The sequence below is a fragment of the Megalobrama amblycephala genome, linkage group LG9, assembly GCF_018812025.1.
Source record: "Megalobrama amblycephala isolate DHTTF-2021 linkage group LG9, ASM1881202v1, whole genome shotgun sequence".
NCBI classification, from domain to species: domain Eukaryota; kingdom Metazoa; phylum Chordata; class Actinopteri; order Cypriniformes; family Xenocyprididae; genus Megalobrama; species Megalobrama amblycephala.
Genome location: NC_063052.1, coordinates 24,559,203 through 24,578,499, shown reverse-complemented (window position 1 = coordinate 24,578,499; position 19,297 = coordinate 24,559,203). Strand labels below are relative to the sequence as shown.

Genomic DNA, 19,297 nt, shown 5'->3' with positions numbered 1-19,297 from the left:
CAGCTGTTACAGAAACATTTTTACAATAAATCTTCTGATTTAACCTTGAGATTTGAAGTATTAGATAGATTAGATAGCTTCATTATTTGACCACTATTTACAATGAAACTAATAATACGTAATTTCTGATTGGATTGCAAAATCAATCGGTAGTTCTTGATTTTTTTTTTTTAATAGAATAACGAGACACAAACCTCTACATTCAATCGCGTTTGCTCCCATTTATTTTTGATCACAGTGCATACACATACAGTGCAAACTTTTAGTCCAAAAGTGTGTAGGGTTTCATACTTACCGAGGTCACAAAATGTAGTTTGCTGGGGGGTTCTGGGGCATGTTCCCATGAGAACATTTAAATTTTAAGATGTTTTAAGGCCAACAAATTGGATAACAAAAGCTTTAAAATTATGTCAACAAATACATACATGCATGCACATTTTTGAGGCAGCTTTAATCACATGTTTGGTAATTACTTAATTTACAACAGAACAACAACGGTGCATGCTTGTAGTTTCTTTTGTGCTTTATTTAAGATATAATAAAGTAATTGTCTATGCAGCACGCGCTGCCGCATTTGTGCGTGCAATTCTTTAGTGCGTGCCGCGAGCACAGTATAATGGCTGATTGGACAGTCATGATCATTTTTCTGAATTTTACTGACAACATCTCATCAGACCGCAGTTCACTGTTGTTCAACTGAAGCTCCCTCGTTGTCACCTAACGTTACCTTTTCCACAGTCGTTTTCTTCACTCGGGGGGGATATTTTTTTTTTTATAATTCAGCAGAGACAGGGATACATAGACCCCCCATCCCTCCCTACAAATCGCACCCTGCATACATGTTTTATATATATATATATATATATATATATATATATATATATATATATATATATATATATATATAAAATTACTAATATATATATATATATATAAATAAAATTACTAATATATATATATATATATATATATATATATATATATATATATATATATATATATATATATAGTGTGTGTGTGTGTGCGTGTGTATATGTGTATATATATAATATATATATATATATATATATATATATATATATATATATATATATATATATATATATACATATACACATATACATAAAAAAATAACAATGTGATTTCTAAAAATTGTGTTTTTTCTTGTTTTCCAAAAACATTGAAATATGATCTGGGCAATTATGCTATGAGGCTAACGATATATATATATATATATATATATAAAATAAAAATACAGTAAAAAACAGTAATATTGTGAAATATTATTACAATTTAAAATAACTGTGTACTATTTAAATATATTTGACAAAGTAATTTATTCCTGTGATGCAAAGCTGAATTTTCAGCATCGTTACTCCAGTCTTCAGTGTCACATGATCCTTCAGAAATCATTCTAATATGCTGATTTGCTGCTCAATAAACATTTATGATTATTTTCAATGTTGAAAACAGTTGTGTACTTTTTTTTTTTTCAGGATTCCTTGATGAATAGAAAGTTCAAAAGAACAGCATTTATCTGAAATACAAAGCTTCTGTAGCATTATACACTACCGTTCAAAAGTTTGGGGTCAGTAAGAATTTTTATTTTTATTTTTTTGAAAAGAAATTAAAGAAATGAATACTTTTATTCAGCAAGGATGCATTAAATCAATCAAAAGTGGCAGTAAAGACATTTATTATGTTACAAAAGATTAGATTTCAGATAAACACTGTTCTTTTGAACTTTCTATTCATCAAATAATCCTGAAAAAAAATATTGTACACAAATATTTTGTACAATTGTACACATTAAATGTTTCTTGAGCAGCAGATCAGCATATTAGAATGATTTCTGAAGGATCATGTGACACTGAAGACTGGAGTAATGATGCTGAAAATTCAGCTTTACATCACAGGAATAAATTACTTTGTGAAATATATTCAAATAGAAAACAGTTATTTTAAATTGTAATAATATTTCACAATATTACTGTTTTTTACTGTATTTTTAATTAAATAAATGTAGCCTTGGTGAGCAGACGAAACTTCTTTTAAAAACATAAAAAATCTTAGTGGTTCCAAACTTTTGGACTGTACTGTATATATAAATATATTAGTAATTTAATTTGTAAGGTGAAGGTGGTAATAAGCTTTGGCATCGCTTTCTATTTAAACGAATTTTATAAAAGTGTTTCACTCGCTATACTATTTTACACCCAGGAAACTACCTCGGTGGATCAAATGAACACTGAAGACAAAAGAATAGCTAAACACGTACAATAAGGAGATGATAGTATTGTGGAAGGGGGTGTTATATTTCAGCCATCTGATATTGTGATGTGAAGTTTGTTTAATTTTACTGGTGAAACATTTGTCCTGTTCTCTGACCCTGGTGTGTATTACTCGGCGTGTTGCAGGGGTGTGTCTTGAGTCGTAACAGCTCTCTTTCTGTATGCGTGCAGCTATGCAGCAGGTGTTGGATAACCTGGGTGAGTTGCCTAACACCACCGGGGCTAAAGACATTGACCTCATCTTCCTCAAAGGCATCATGGAGAGTCCTATCGTCCGCTCGCTGGCCAAGGTAAAGCGCACTCAACTGCCCAGGCTTTACTCTAGCTGATTTGCATTGCTAATGAGGTTCATCTGAAAGCAAATTTAATTTGTGTCTGAACGATATGAATAATAATTGGATATTAAACTTGTGTCTGAAATACACACTCATTATCTACGCATTTAGAAAGTCATGTGGATTTGTCCGATCAAAAATGTGTCATGCCATTAAATTTGTGTTAAATTCACAGAGAGGAGCCACTAGACACTGTCAGAATTATCAGTTCATGGATTGATGAAATGATGAGATGTTTGTGTTCAGGCTCATGAGCGTTTGGAGGATGTGAAGTTGGAGGCTGTGCAGGAGAATAATGTTGAGCTTGTGACTGAGATTCTGGGTGACATCAGCGGGCTGAGCGTACGAGATGACAGTGCTGCAGAGCTCTCCAAAATCCTGCAGGAGCCCCATTTTCAGGTGCAATATTTGTAACTTGTATGTTATCTTATTTTATATTGTGCCTTCTTGTCTTGTTTAGTCTAAACTCGCACCTTCTTTTCTCTTCTCATTTTGTACTGTCTCATCTCGTATCATATTTTCTTGTACCTGTCTCATCTTATCTTGTGCGTTCTCCTCTGTTGTGATCTTGTCTCATTTAATCTTGTATCTTCTTATCTTGTCTCATCTCGTACCATCTCTTCTTGTTTCATCTCATGCCTTCTCTTCTTGTCTTATCTCATACTTTCTCTTCTTGTCTTCTCATACCCTCTCATCTCATGTCTTCTCTTCTTGTCTCATCTCATCTCTTACCCTCTCCTCTTGTTTCATCTTATCTCGTGCCTTCTCTTCTTGTCTCATCTCATCTCATGTCTTCTCTTCTTGTCTTATCTCATACTTTCTCTTCTTGTCTTCTCATACCCTCTCATCTCATATCTTCTCTTCTCGTCTCATCTCATGTCTTCTCTTCTTGTTTCATCTCATCTCATCTCTTACCCTCTCCTCTTGTTTCATCTTATCTCGTGCCTTCTCTTCTTGTCTCATCTCATGTCTTCTCTTCTTGTCTCATCTCATGTCTTCTCTTCTTGTCTCATCTCATCTCATGTCTTCTCTTCTTGTCTCCTCTTCTTGTCTCATCTCATGTCTTCTCTTCTCTTCTCTTCTTGTCTCATCTCATCTCATGTCTTCTCTTCTTGTCTCCTCTTCTTGTCTCATCTCATCTCATGTCTTCTCTTCTCTTCTTGTCTCATCTCATCTCATGTCTTCTCTTCTTGTCTCATCTCATCTCGTACCTTCTCCTCTCATTTAATCTTATCTTGTACCTTCTCATCTTGTCTCATTTAATCTCGTATCTTCTTATCTTGTCTCATCTTGTACCATCTCTTCTCATTTCATCTCATGACTTCTCTACTTGTCTCATCTCATCTCATCTCTTCTCTCATCTCATCTCATGTCTTCTCTTCTTGTCTCATATCTTCTCGTACCCTCTCCTCTCATTTCATCTTATCTTGTGCCTTCTCTTCTTGTCTCATCTCATACCCTTGTCTTCTCGTTTCATCTCATCTTGTGCGTTCTCTTCTTGTCTCATCTCATCTCGTACCCTTCTCTTCCCTTTTTGTCTCATCTCATATCTCCTCCTCTTGTCTCATTTCATGTCTTCTCTTCTTGTTTCACCTCATGTCTCTCTTCTTGTCTCATCTTGTCTCGTACCCTTCCCTTCTCTTCTCTTCTCTTCTCTTCTCTTCTCTTCTCTTCTCTTCTCTTCTCTTCTCTTCTCTTCTCTTCTCTTCTCTTCTCTTCTCTTCTCTTCTCTTCTCTTCTCTTCTATTCTCTTCTCGTTTCACCTCATGTCTCTCTTCTTGTCTTATCTCATCTTGTGCGTTCTCCTCTGTTGTGATCTTGTACCTTCTCTTCTTGTCTCATCTCATATTACCTTCTCTTTTTGTCTCATCTCATTTTGTACCTTCTCGTCTTGTCTTTTCTCGTACCTTTTTAACTTGTCTCATCTCATATCTTACCTTCTCTTTTGGTCTGAATGGTCATCTTGAACCCTCTCTTTTTTTCTCATCTCGTAACATCTTGTCTAATTTTTTGTCTTCAGTATATTTTCTCATTTTTCTACAGTATTTTGTTCTCCATTTTTTCTCTTTTTTATTTCAGTCTCTTTTGGAGGCCCATGACATGGTGGCGTCTAAGTGCTATGAAGCCCCAGCCCCTACTGAAGTGATCAATGATGCAGCTGTAAACAACGCTCTTATGCAGGCTGATGCGGTCAGGATGATTGGCATCCGCAAGAAAGCAGGAGAACCTCTGGTGTGTTTTTATGAATATAGATTTGTATATGGCCACAACACTTTTAAAATCTCATCCAGTCACAATTTCAGTAAATATCCAGTCCATATATGCATGATGATCCAACTGCGTCTATATGCGTGTCATTACTCATACTATCATTTCGCCCAGGGTGTGACCTTCCGAATGGACAAGGGTGACCTGGTAATCGCCCGCATCCTTCACGGAGGGCTGATTGACAGGCAGGGGTTGCTGCATGTGGGTGACATCATAAAGGAGGTAAATGGGAAGGATGTTGGCAATAATCCCACTGAGCTCCAGGAGATGCTCAAAGAATGTAGTGGAGGAATAACGCTGAAAATATTGCCCAGCTACAGAGATGCTCCGGCGCCACCACAGGTACACACACACACACACACACACACAAAATAATATCCATATACACCAGTGGTTCTCAACTCCAGTCCTCGGGACCCACTGCTCTGCACATTTTGTATGTCTCTCTTATATGACACACTCAATTCAGTTCATGCAGACTCTCCTAATGAGCTGATGATCTAAATCAGGTGTGTTAAATAAGGGATACATACAAAATGTGCAGAGCAGTGGGTCCCGAGGACTGGAGCTGAGAAACACTGATATACACTACTGTTAAAAAATTGGGGTCAGTAAAAATATTTTGTTTTTTAACAAGTTCGCTTGCCCATTCAGTCTGAATGGTTAATGGTAAATGTCCTTGAAGGAGGCTCGAATCCAAGGCTCAGCTTGAGCTCCGAGTTAAACCCCCCTATAACAGTACTGCGTAGAGGGAGAATAAGAGAAATAGAGGAGGAGATGGGGAGGAGGAGGCATGCTGGAAGAACTGTCGCTGGGATGACGCAGTGACTGCTGCTTATATACGCTCGTAATGATGATTGACAGGACTGAATGTTTAGGCTCCTCCCAAACCTACGTTTGGAACTACATTTAAAAAAGTCTCTTATGATCAAGGTAGCATTTATTTGATCAAAAATGCAGTAAAACAGTATTGTCAAAGTAACTGTTTTCTATTTTAATACATTTTAAATGTAATTTATTCCTGTTATGGAAGCTGAATTTTCAGTCTTTCGTGTCACACAATCCTTCAGGAATCATTTTAATATATTGATTTCTTAATATTATCAATGTTGAAAACTGTTGTGCTACTCAATATTTTTGTTTTGAAACTGAATATTTTTTTAGGATTCTTTGATGAATAGAAAGTTCATAAGAACATATTTTATTTGAAATAGAAGTATAAGTGGACATTTACTGTCGATTTTGATAAATTTAATTCATCCTTGCCAAGTATCAATTTCTTAAACAAAAAATGTTACTGTAAATACAACTGCATATTTAGACACTGAATATGCAAAATCAAACTCATATTTATTCATGCAGTTCATATCCACCAGTATTTGTTTCAGGGCATCTCCTTTTGTGAAATATAAAACACACACATGTGGACATGTGTGCATGCCGTCACATTAGACATCCATTCTTAGGGTTGCATTTGGCCATTTTTGAAATCCCATGATGCTTTGTAGTAGTAAAAATGATCCCTGAGAGCCCTATTAATAACACTCCACATGCTATCTGGGGCATGACACGCACACACGCAAAATTCAATCTCATTACATGGCTCCTGGTATTTTCTCTGTATCACACATCTCTCTCTGTGTATATAATGGATTTTTCTTTGAGAAAGGGAATCTGCTAATAACATAAATAATTTTGTTATTGTGATTCAATATCTGACAGTCAGTGACACTAGGCGACAAAATAAGGATTACTTTCATCTTCCATTTATGAAAATATTATATCATCCCCTCCTCCTCAATCTGTTAAAATCCTGGAGATATGCCATTGAAATTTAGTCGTTATACTTGTCGGATCATGATGTCTGATCAAATACGAGTTTGTGTGTGTAAGGTATAGGGTAGGTTATCTCTAATAATGCTGCTTAGTTGAAATAAATATGTATTGGTAGTAAGTTTTAATTTACTTGTTTAGCTAAGTCAATCAATTACACATCTAATGCATATCCTTATGCTCCAATTACATACCTAATGCTCCTCATTTTGTTGGACTAAAGTGTAAAAAAGGACTATGATATTTCATTACTATTATTATTTTTTTCCATTTTTTTTTTTTGTTTTTTTTTTATGTTAATATTAATATTATTTACCATGGATCAATCCGAACAGCCCAGGTTCAAACTTTCCTAAGAGACAGAGTGGGTGATGTTTTCTCAGAAGTCATTTGCTGATTGTTATAAAAATTATGTGCTGTATTAGTGAATATAATAATCATGCTAAGTGCTGGTTAGTGTTTGGATTAATCCCACCTGTTTTATTTCTCTCAGGTGTATGTGCAGCCACATTTTGACTACAATCCAGCCAGTGACAATCTAATTCCATGCAGAGAGGCGGGTCTTGCTTTCAAAAGGGGTGATATCCTACAGATTGTTAACAGAGAAGACCCAAACTGGTGGCAGGTATGATTATTGTGGTTTTTACTGACCTGTTCTGACTTATTTGCATTGGTCGGTTGTATTTTACTGACAATGTTGTTTTAATTGACAGGCATGCCATCTGGTGGAAGGAGGTACTGGGTTGATTCCCAGCCAGTTTCTGGAAGAAAAGAGGAAAGCATTTGTTCCTAAAGACCTTGATGGAGCAGGTGATACTCTTAAACACAATACTGTTGCCAAAACATGAAACAAAATGACATGCCATATTTATGTATTATGCTTTTGCAGTATTAATAAGTATCTTTGTGAAAACTATGGTACATTTTTGTACGTGATACACTCAAATTGTTCCATGTATATTATTACAGTGCCCAAGCCTACAGAAAATACAAACTTACTGCCATCTAGTGGACAACTACATTACATTACATTACATCAGTGGTTCCTAAACTGACAGAGGGGTTACACGAACAAAATGCTGAGATTTGCCTTTCAATTAATTCTACCCTATCTTAAAATAACATAAATTAAGCATGTATTTCTAACAGTGTAAAAACAGGAAAATGGCAGTTGTCGTAAAATGTCAAATACTTGACATCCAATCAAATTACCTCATCTTTTGCAGTCAAAACTGACTGCATCCACACAGCAAAACGCAATACATTACTGCTATTCTCGACAATGTACTACTTTTGCAGAAGTAGGGTTTTAGCACTTACTAGCATGAAGAACAAATAAAGGCCTAGACACAAACTGTGCATAGAGATTGATTAAGATTCAAACTCTCTTCGATACAGAAACATAGCTGTGTGAGTTCTTGTTTTTAATTTTGATAATATACAAATAAGAATGCATTTTTCCCAAATATCCACACGATTGCAAATGTGACATTGATTTTATAGGCCTACAACAACAATAAAAAAACCCAGAGAATATTGACTGTTTAAACACTGTATTGTCAGTATTGTTTGCTCTACTTTGCAACGAATTGAACGAAATAATATTTCCAATGAAAGCCATCACAGCAGAACTATTGTGTTTCCTGACTCATTCATAGCCAGTTGCTCCTTTATTGAATGAATAAATGACTCGATGAGTCACTCATTAAGAAAGTCGGCTTGTTCAAAATGCATCAGCACTGCACAGATCGGCATATGAGTCGTATGCTCTCCGATCGCTCTTGCGGTACTTTGGTGTACCGCTCTCGCTCTTGCTCTCGCGGTACTTTGGTGGCGGTTTTAGATTTATATTTAAAAGTATCACTTTGTTTTTACCATAATTTAATATTTCTCTCTGAAACTTTTTCATTTAAAACATTATAACATATGTAATTGTAATTGCATTAATGCCAGCTCTGAGCAGCATTAAACAATGTGTAAATACATCTAGATGCAGCTTTTGCAACTGTAGTGCTAAGATAGCTTTTATTGATGATTTCATTTGATTAAAATAATTTGTTGTTTAATGTATTGATTTATTTATCATATTGATAAATTAATGAAATTTTAAGAATTTGACATAAAACATGAGACATGCATTTAATAGGGTCAGCAGTTCCACACGCAGCCCCGATAACCCATGGACAGTTTCACACACTACATTTTCCTGCTGTAGTCATATCTCTATCATACATACCGAGCGATTGATCGGCGCCCACTCACGTCACTGTTGGCGAACTCGCATCAGTTCACATTTTCATTGGCCTTCACTTTACACTGACGTACAGACATACTGAAACACGTGCAACGTCAAAAGACCAGTGCTGTGTCCCAGCGGGGCCGAGCACCCTTGTACCCTCTCCCTGTTATCTCTACTCCCTTCAGGTGCATCGCCATGGATATTGTGGGACCACTTGAGAGGAGCAGTGCGGGACACCAATACGGGATATGTGACTATGCGACCAGATACCCTAAAGCCTTCCCACTTCATTCCGTTACCACTCCGAAGATCATCCAAGCCCTTGTACAGCTGTTCTCCAGGGTGGGAATCCCTGAAGAGATTCTGACCGACCAAGGGACAAATTACACATCGCAGCTAATGGGTCAGCTTCACCGCCAGTTGGGCATCACAGCCATCAGAACCAGTGCATACCATCCACGGACAGATGGCTTAGTGGAGTGGTTCAGCCAGACACTGTAAAATATGCTGCAGAAGTTTGTGTCAGACTCGGGAAATGATTGGGATAAATGGATCCCATTTCTACTGTTTGCTTATCGAGAGGTACCTCAAGTTTCAACCAGTTTCTCCCCTTTCAAGCTCCTATACGGCTGGCAAGTTCAAGGACCCCTGGACCTGATACTGAAGAGCCTGGAGGATCCTGCTTGCAGGGAAGAGAAGAAGGGCGTTGTTTAGTATGTGCTGGAGATGAGGGACCGGCTTGAGCGCTATCAAGAACAGGCAAGAGAGAACCTGAAAGAAGCACAGAAAGCCCAGTAAATGTGGTACGACCAGAACGCAAGACAGAGTCATTGTCCCAAAGAAAGATGGAACACTACGTGTCTGCATAGACTTCCGCAATCTGAACGCACAGTCCCATTTCGCTTACCCCATGCCGCGAATTGATGACTTGCTGCAGAGAATTGGACAGGGCCAATACATTACCACCCTGGACCTGTGCAAGGGGTATTGGCAGGTGCCCCTTGACAATGACTCCAGACAGTATACATTCAGGACACCGATGGGGCTAGTCCATTTTACGGTTCTTCCCTTTGGCCTGCATGGGGCACCTGCCACATTTCAATGACTGATGGACCAAGTGCTTCATGGATGTGAGGGGTGGGCAGCTGCCTACTTGGATGACATGGTGATCTTCAGTAACTCCTGGGAGGAACATCTGGAACACATTTGAAAGATACCCTGAGATGAATCCAAGAGGCAGGACTTACCCTCAATGTCAGGAAGTGTGAGTGGGCAAGGCAGGAGACCAGTTACCTTGGTTATCACCTGGGCAATGCAGGAGACCAATTACCTTGGTTATCACCTGGGCAATGGCAAACTCAGACCCCAAGTGGACAAAGTGGAAGCCATCCGAAGAAGCCCAAGGGATTAAGAAGGAGATGAGATCCTTTCTTGGCCTGGTGGGTTGGTATTGGAGGTTCTTTCCTGACTTTGCCACCATCGCTACACCGCTTACTAACCTGCTGGCGAAAGCAGCAAGGAGCCCTATTGAATGGACCGAGGACTGCGAGGCAGCCTTCAGAACTCTCAAAGAGAAGATGTTCTCCAGCCCAGTCCTACAAATCCCTGACTTCAACCAGAGATTCCTGGTCCAGGTAGATGCCTTAGCCACAGGAGTTGGGGCTGTCCTGGCCCACAGGGAAGTAGGAGCAGAAAAATCAGTGGTCTACATTTGCAGGAAGCTGTTGCCCAGAGAGACCAGGTACTCGACTGTGGAGAAGGAGTGTCTCGCTATTAAGTGGTCCCTTGAAAGTCTAAGATATTATCTCCTAGGGAGGGAGTTTGATCTGGACATAGACCACAGAGCACTAATGTGGATTCAGACAATGAAAGACCACAACTCCAGTATAATGAGGTGGTACCTAAGCCTCCAACCCTACAAATTCAAGGTGCGGCACAGACAAGGATGACAGAACATGGTTGCCGACTACCTGTCGCAGTACTCGGACAGTATACGGCCGAGAGAAGGGGGAGGTGATGTGATAAAGCAGACATTCCCGCTGGGCACAGTGCTCACACACACACATACCACACAACACACACACAGAGTTCTCACACACACACACATACTCACCACGCTGATTTCCCTTCCGTTTGGCTGTCGGTGGAGCGGGTGCACACACAGGCCCGATAGCCGATGGACAGTTTCACACACTACATTTCCCTGCTGCAGTCATATCTCGATCATACATACTACATAACACATGCATGTTGTCTTGTTTATGTCTTGTGTATTCCGTGTTTGTTTGTTGTTCGTCACAAGCTTGGTCAGTCTTGTTGGTGTCACTGGCGAAACCAAGCGATTGATCGACGCTCGCTTATGATGTCCCTATTGGCGCCGCACCGGCACGCCATGCTCAAAGTTGGGCAAAACCATTAGTGTATGTGTTCAAAGACTGACAAATGTGAGAAAAACAACAGTCCTTTGTATTATTGTGTTTTGGTTATATGTTTTATTATGTTTATATGAGGAAATGTGTTTAAAACTGTATCAATTGTAAATATGTGAAGTTTAATGGAACATTGATGATTTTAATTACCAAAGAAATGGTATGTCCTTGGAAGGGGCGGAGTCTGGCCTATAAAACAGGAGGCCAGACTCAAATTTATAACTTCTTAACCAAGTCAAAGGCGAGTGTGCAACAGTAGTGCCGTGAGCAATCACTTCAAGAGAGTATAGTGAAGATATCATTTGTATATTTTTGTATATATATTTTTTTATCTTTATTTTCTAGTTTGTTTCTTTGACACTTTGTAGTTTAGTTTAGTATCTTTGTGGTTTTTGTATACACTGTATATATCTTCATGCCATCACTTGTGGACTTTTGTATATATCTTCGGTGCTATAAATAAATTACACCTTGCACAACAGTGCTGTTGTGGGTAAAGCCATCATTTTTTTTCTCACAAAAGAACCCTCATGCTATCCAAAGCAGATCTCCAGGGGTTGCTTTGTGACACATTTATAAAGGTAAAAATGCACCTGAAAATCAATTTAAGAGGGCAACTATTGTCACTTAATCTAATGGAAAGGTTGTGACTGCAGTCTAAGACAGAAGAGAGGGGTACGCAGAAGGATGTTAAATGCCTCAGGGTGTAGGGCACTCTAAAAAGTGGGAACCACTACATCACATAATATATATCTCTGGCTCTCCTGTCTTCTCTTTTTAGGAATCCTATGTGGAACAATAACTGGTAAAAAGAAGAAGAAGATGATGTACCTCACTGCCAAAAATGCAGGTAAACAGATAAAAATTCGTGGTTTTATAAAAATAGTATAGAATTATGTAACAATCAAAATCAGAAAGCTTTATCTTGACAGAATACAATAGAATTTTTTATTAAAATTAGAGACTTAGAGAACAAACGAACATCACAAGCACAATAAATAATGTATATTATATTAAATTTTATATATTTAAAATATATATTTTAATAATAATATTTAATATAAAAATGTATATAAAAATAAAATTCTGAATTACAGAATTTATAGAATAAGTGGAATATGACCCCCATCTTCATTTAATTTCAAAATGTCTGTTCTTGCTTTTTGACTTAAAATAAGTATGCATCCTTTATTCTACTATATCTGACTGATCCATTGTGTTTCCTCTCCTTTATGGTTATGCTGCAGAGTTTGATCGTCACGAACTCCAGATCTACGAGGAAGTAGCACGTATGCCACCATTTCAGAGGAAAACCCTCATTCTGATTGGAGCGCAAGGAGTTGGTCGTCGTAGCCTGAAAAACAGACTAGTTGTACTACATCCCACCCGCTTTGGTACCACTGTACCACGTGAGTGGCTAAGGAATACTCTTACATACAAAATATAAATAAAACAAAAAAATCAAATGCATTTTCTTGTCTATATGTTTACCCATTTCTTTCTTCTGTCTCTATATCTCAGATACGTCTCGGCGGCCTCGCGATGACGAGCGAGATGGTCAGTCGTATAGATTTGTATCGCGTCTAGAGATGGAGACCGACATCAAATCGGGCCGGTACTTGGAACACGGAGAGTATGATGGCAACCTCTACGGCACTAAAATCGACTCCATCCATGAGGTGGTGAACAAAGGTCGTACGTGTATCCTGGACGTCAATCCTCAGGTGAGTGTCTTGACATGCTAATCTCTCAACAGCTCTCAAAGTCAGAGAGGTTCAAAGATATTATATTATGTCACTAATTCTGATTAGTGAATATATGAAATATACTGTACCGTTCAGTAAGTTTTTCCCACACTGATGAAAAATGATCATCAGAAATGTTTCTTGAGTACCAAATCTGCATGCTAGAATGATTTCTGAAGGATCATGTGACAATAAAGAGTAATGACTGCTGAAAATTCAGCTTTGCAACACACACACACACACGCACACACATATTTCAATAATTCAACACATAGGAATCTATTTCAACTTAAATGTTTTCACTCACATAAGACGTATACTCCATATTAGTGGTTGCTCCTCATTAAAGCTGCCATGTCACATGAGCTTTGAGCGATTTGACAGCTAAATGTGTTAATAAACAACCTGCCACAAGCTCTTACTAAACATACCACAAGCTCTTTCCAGAGAGACTGACCTTGTTATGTTGCATATCAGTCAATATAAACTAACGTTCTAGGAAGAGGGATGCTCATGCTGTCGTTTCAGCTATTTAGGAAGACTTATTACAGCCAGCAATACATAAACATTATTACTTTGTGCACCTTCAATCATGAGTTTATAAAAAAAAAAAAAAAACACATTTGCTGGGATAACATGATATGATATGGCTGTTTTATCTTTGAATTCTAACTGTTTTTAAATTTTTGTATCATCTGTCCTTAGGCTCTGAAGGTGTTAAAAACTGCAGAGTTCATGCCATACGTTGTGTTCATCGCAGCTCCAGAGTTCGATACACTGAAGGCCATGCACAAAGCTGTGGTTGATGCTGGACTCACCACCAAACAACTCACAGTGAGTCCTGTTCAACTTCCCCTGGGGTGGTGCTATCTTATCTAGTTCTCACACAATGTATTTGCATAGTGTTAGGGTTTTGGGTTAGTTCAGCTTCACTAAATATGCCATACAGGCAGCACATCCTGATTGGTATTTCCTGTTTGGTAAGATGTGCTACCTATCTACATCAACATTTATGTCAGTGGTACACCTCAGGTTTCTTCTTTGTCATGCAATATGCTACCCATTCTGTAGTTTTAAACATGACTGTTTTAATTACTTGTAAGTGATTCTGAGCACATTTTTGAATTGTTCTTCCATTTAAACAAGCACCAGATGGCCTTATTTGACAGCTGTGCTACATCTTGCTGCATTTTCATATAGATACAGTTGTAAATTTAGCTTTTTTCTAAGATAAGGGATATACATGAGATATACATTATCTTTCAAATGTTTGGGGTCAGTCAAGATTTGTTTTTAAAGAAATTAAATTGTTTGTAAAGATTTTTGTAGTTACAAAAGATTTCTATTGGTAATAAATGCTGTTCTTTATATTCACCAAAGAATCCTGAAAAAAATGCAAAAATTCCACAAAAATAGTTTTCAACATTGATAATAATAAGAAATGTTTCTTGAGCACCAGATCAGCATATTAAAGGGTTAGTTCACCCAAAAATGAAAATTTTGTCATTAATTACTCACCCTCATGTCGTTCCAAACCCGTAAGACACAAAGATAATCTGATGGCTCAGTGAGGCCTGCATTGAAAGCAAGTTAATTTACACTTTCAAATGCCCAGAAAGGTACTAAAGACATATTTAAAACAGTTCATGTGACTACAGTGGTTTAACCTTAATGTTGTGAAGCAATGAGGATACTTTTTGTGTACCAAAAAAAACAAATAATGACTTTATTCAACAATATCTAGTGATGGACGATTTCAAAACACTGCCTCATGAAGCTTTGAAGCTTTACAAATCTTTTGTTTCGAAATAGTGGTTCAGAGCGTGTATGAAACTGCTAAATTCATGTGAACCATTGAAATGTTGAAATGCTTATGACGTAACGAAGCATTGTTTACTGAAATACATGAAACTTCATGAAGCAGTGTTTTAAAATCACCCATCACTAGATATTGTTGAATAAAGTTGTTATTTTGTGTTTTTGATGCACAAAAAGTATTATTGTCATAGGATTTTATCAAAAATATCTTACTTTGTGTTCTGAAGATGAACGAAGGTCTTACGGGTGTGGAACGACATGAGGGTGAATAATTAATTTCTGAGGGATCCGATGGATCATGCGACACTGAAGACAGCTTTGAGAATAAATTACTTTCTAAAATATTTTCAAATAGAAAACATTTTAAATGTAATAATATTTTACAATATTGTTCATTCTTCTTCTTCCTCTTCTTCTAATTATTATTATTTAGTTTACCTGTTCGGCTGATGACTTTAATGTCCCCGAAAATCGATGTAGTCCCATTTAGCCACTTGTTAGCCACTTTTACTTTTCAAGACAAGTAAAAGCTTTAAAAATCAGTATATGGTAATACTCATATATTTTGTATGATTGAATAAAATGTGAAAATATCTTGAGCTTGTGTTCACCACAGGGCAATGGAACCGGAAAAGTTAAAATGCTAATTCATTTCCAGGCATTTTTTTTTGTTATACTGGTTGAAAATCTTCTCATATCCTGATAGCAATCACTATGTTAAACGGTCTAAATATATTTTTATAAATATACAGTATCTCACAAAAGTGAGTACACCCCTCACATTTCAGCAACCATTTTATTATATGTTGCAACATGTAGCTTGTATAGCAGTATAGATTTACTGTCCTCTAAAAATAACTCAACATACAGCCATTATTGTCTAAATAACTGGCAACAAAAGTGAGTACACCCTAAGTGAACATGTCAAAACTGTGTCCAAAGTTTCAATATTTTGTGTGAGCACCACTATTATTTAGCACTGCCTTAATACTCCTGGCCATGGAATTCACCAGAGCTGCACAGGTTGTTGCTGGGATCCTCTTCCACTTCTCCATAATGACATCACGGAGCTGCTGGATGTTAGACACATTTCGCTACAAGCAACACATTGACGACTCTAAAATATATCCAAGTTTCATTTCTATAGTAGTGTCCCTTGAGAAGATATACTAAAATGGTTGCTGAAATGTGAGGGGTGTACTCACTTTTGTGAGATACTGTATATCATCGGTGGAAGGCGTAAGGACCATAAAATGTTCTAATTATTATATTAGGTCTGAATGAAATAATACAATGTCCTTAGACTCATCTGCCGGCGATTTGATTTCGCCCGGCAACTCAGTCTGGAAACCCGTACATTCATTTCTGCTGCCTCTGTTACTCTTTTGCGGGAACCAATCACAGACTGGCTTATTCACCATGCTCGCTATTGGCGGATATAACACGATGACGATAGAGAAGCGACGCCAAGCAGCTTTTAACCTCTCGGCGATGCTGAATGACTTCTTTAGTTTAGCAAACAAATCACTTGAGTGGGTGTAAATACCACTCACTTTCATGTTTTTTTGCACAACCTGCAAAAATCGCTCATTGCCATTGCTGCTTCTGCAAACCGCTGATCAATGCTACAAACCAATACAAACTGGAGTTTTCGCGTTGCTCTGCAAAGTACGTCACCCGGATCGTTGATCTGATTGGTTGAAGGACTGTCCAATTGCGTGAATAATGCTCGTTGATCATCACGCCTCGTGTGCAGTAGAAAATACATAGAGACTCCCCAGACCAATGTTCAATTTTAAATTGAGCTTGGTCTGGTGATAGCCAGACAACAATGTCCTACCTGCCTGTCAACATATGTTTTTACATACCCTCACCCACCCTGTTTGCGCAGACATCAAAAGTCATCAGTGCATTTCATGCTATGCAGTTTATACAGACAGACTTCAGTCACAGAGCACCGCAAACAAACAGCAGCCATCTTTTACAGTCCCTACCGAATCCAAACAATGAACTTGTGCTGCGTTCACACCATAACTACCGTAATTAAGAGATGGCAACCCACAATGTTCTAACTGGAGCTGTTTAGTCATACTCAAAATTATGCGTATTCATGTCAACAATTTCAACACCGAAATGAATCTGCAGCAGTCAGGTACAAGCTCTCTATTTTGTTCATGTTCATTATTATTGTAATGTTACATGCTTTGAGACATGAGGTAGTTTAACGCTGTCTTTTGTGATGCTTTGCGAAGAGCAGCTGTGTGTGTGTGTGTTTTGGAGGGGGCATGGCTTTGGACGGTGAATTGCAGGGAGGGTGGGATTGTATGCTTTCAAAGCTAGCAGGCTAATGCTAGCATTTCCCAGATCACCTACTGCACCTTTAAGAAACATCAGTCAATCAAGCATTCTTTATGAGATTAAGAACACACTAGAAGCTACTTAACTTTAAGAATGTTTATATATTTAACAGCAATATTCAAAAACAACTTATCTTTATGCTCTTTGACTGTTGCACACTAAAATGGGCTCATGAATATTATCATAGACTGTAAAAAAGATGGACGACGCACCTTCACTCTCTTCCATTGTTGTAACTGAAGCCGCCAATGTGGCGCTGACATCTTGAGTCTTGAGTCTGCGTATAGTGAACTTGGAGCCAGAGTCTGCACAGTAGTGAGCACGAAGTGTAGCAATATCAAGTTCCCGCCCACATGCAGAACAACTCATGTCAGTCCAAAATAAACAGTTATGGAAATGTAGAAATTAAAATTAAAGCTCCAATCTCCTCGCGAAGTTCCCCAAAAAAGTCAGTTGGCGCCTCAGTGATTACTTCACTCAGAGAAGCTGTCAATCTCAGCTGTCAATCATGACGTCTCAACCCCATTTTTAATGCATGTTTTAATAACTAAAACCAAACTTATTTAAAGAACGAACACTTGAACTAACACCAGTGTGATTAAACACTGCCTCAAATTACAGAAACCGTCTTTGGAAAAAAAAAAATTTAAAGTGTAAATTGATTGTTTACTTTGTCTCACCTTCCATTACATTTCATGGAGAGGGGCGGGGTTTATGACCTATACTGCACCAGCCACCTGGGGGCAATCAAGGCGCTTTTGCTTCACCTTTCAGGGGGGTATTGCACAAAAGCAAGATAAGGGATTATGCTGGGATTTTCCAGTTATCCTGGCTGAATTTAGCCCTGACTCGGTTGCATGAAGGGAGGCTAAATTAATCTACATTAAGTTACTATGGAGATTTACACTTTGCAGCTAGCCTGCTCCGGAGCAGGCTAACAACCAGGCTAAGCTGAGCTCCTCTAACACTGACCAATAGGAACGCAATGATATTACAACTGACTCTCTCACATACAATTATTTGACTTTATTAACATATATATATATATATATATATATATATATATATATATATATATATATATATAGTGTGTGTGTATATTATGTGTGTATTATTATGTGTGTATATTTATATATATATATATATATATATATATATATATATATATATATAATAAAATACACACATTTACTAAATTGTGCTAAATAAAATATATTTGTGTAAGTTTAAGACATTTTTATTATTTTAATATTTTATTAAAAGGTAAGTATGATGAGAAACAAAACATTTAAAGAGAAGTAATTTCTTAAAAATTAAGTGTTATATAGCCCACTGAATCATTCTTAGACTTAATGCTGATAACAATGGAAGCACTTGGGAGAGAACTGTCAGGAGACTTATTTCTTAGCACAGAAGAATACAAGAGGATTACCAAATCATTGTTTTAAGTGTGAAAATATAGCAAAAGTAACACAGAAATTCAAAATCAATAAACCTGTGACAAGGCCCCTGAAACGATCAGGCCTTCATTTGTAAGCTTTCATTAAGTGATGAGTGATTTTTTTGCTAGACAAAGAGCAGGAGAAATACCAAGTGAGTGTTTCAGAGCCAGCAAAAGCTATGAGAAGAGTGACAGAGTAAGATGCAGCCTGCTGAAGTGGCATGCATGGTTGTTGTCCACACTGAAACTACCCACTGTAGTCAAAGCACAATAAAGTCAGCTAGCCTTTTCCAAGGCCCATATTTAATCTATATTCTGGTCTCATATATATATATATATGGAATTCAGGTTGATTAGGACACTTTTTGCTATTGAAATGACTGGGAAAAATGTCCTAATCAACCTGAATTATATATATATATATATATATATATATATATATATATATATATATATATATATATATATATATATATATATATATATAATATATTTGTGTGTGTATGTTTTCCTTTCTTAATGGCTAAATGTTTTGTGCCC

General features: G+C 37.4%; 1 protein-coding gene across 9 annotated transcripts in view; it reads left to right on the top strand.

Annotated features, from left to right (window-relative positions):
- pals2b (protein associated with LIN7 2, MAGUK p55 family member b) overlaps nucleotides 1–19,297 on the top strand; it is a 41,886-nt gene that overhangs the window by 20,407 nt on the left and 2,182 nt on the right. For all 9 annotated transcript variants that reach the window (XM_048202294.1, XM_048202291.1, XM_048202293.1 and 6 more), the window contains 10 exons: nucleotides 2,463–2,581; nucleotides 2,873–3,025; nucleotides 4,706–4,858; nucleotides 5,009–5,236; nucleotides 7,221–7,352; nucleotides 7,441–7,537; nucleotides 12,177–12,245; nucleotides 12,643–12,804; nucleotides 12,917–13,119; nucleotides 13,846–13,974. In XM_048202294.1, coding sequence (XP_048058251.1) covers nucleotides 2,465–2,581; nucleotides 2,873–3,025; nucleotides 4,706–4,858; nucleotides 5,009–5,236; nucleotides 7,221–7,352; nucleotides 7,441–7,537; nucleotides 12,177–12,245; nucleotides 12,643–12,804; nucleotides 12,917–13,119; nucleotides 13,846–13,974 — 1,443 coding nt within the window. In that variant the 5' untranslated portion in view covers nucleotides 2,463–2,464. The remainder of the gene's footprint in view (nucleotides 1–2,462; nucleotides 2,582–2,872; nucleotides 3,026–4,705; nucleotides 4,859–5,008; nucleotides 5,237–7,220; nucleotides 7,353–7,440; nucleotides 7,538–12,176; nucleotides 12,246–12,642; nucleotides 12,805–12,916; nucleotides 13,120–13,845; nucleotides 13,975–19,297) is intronic.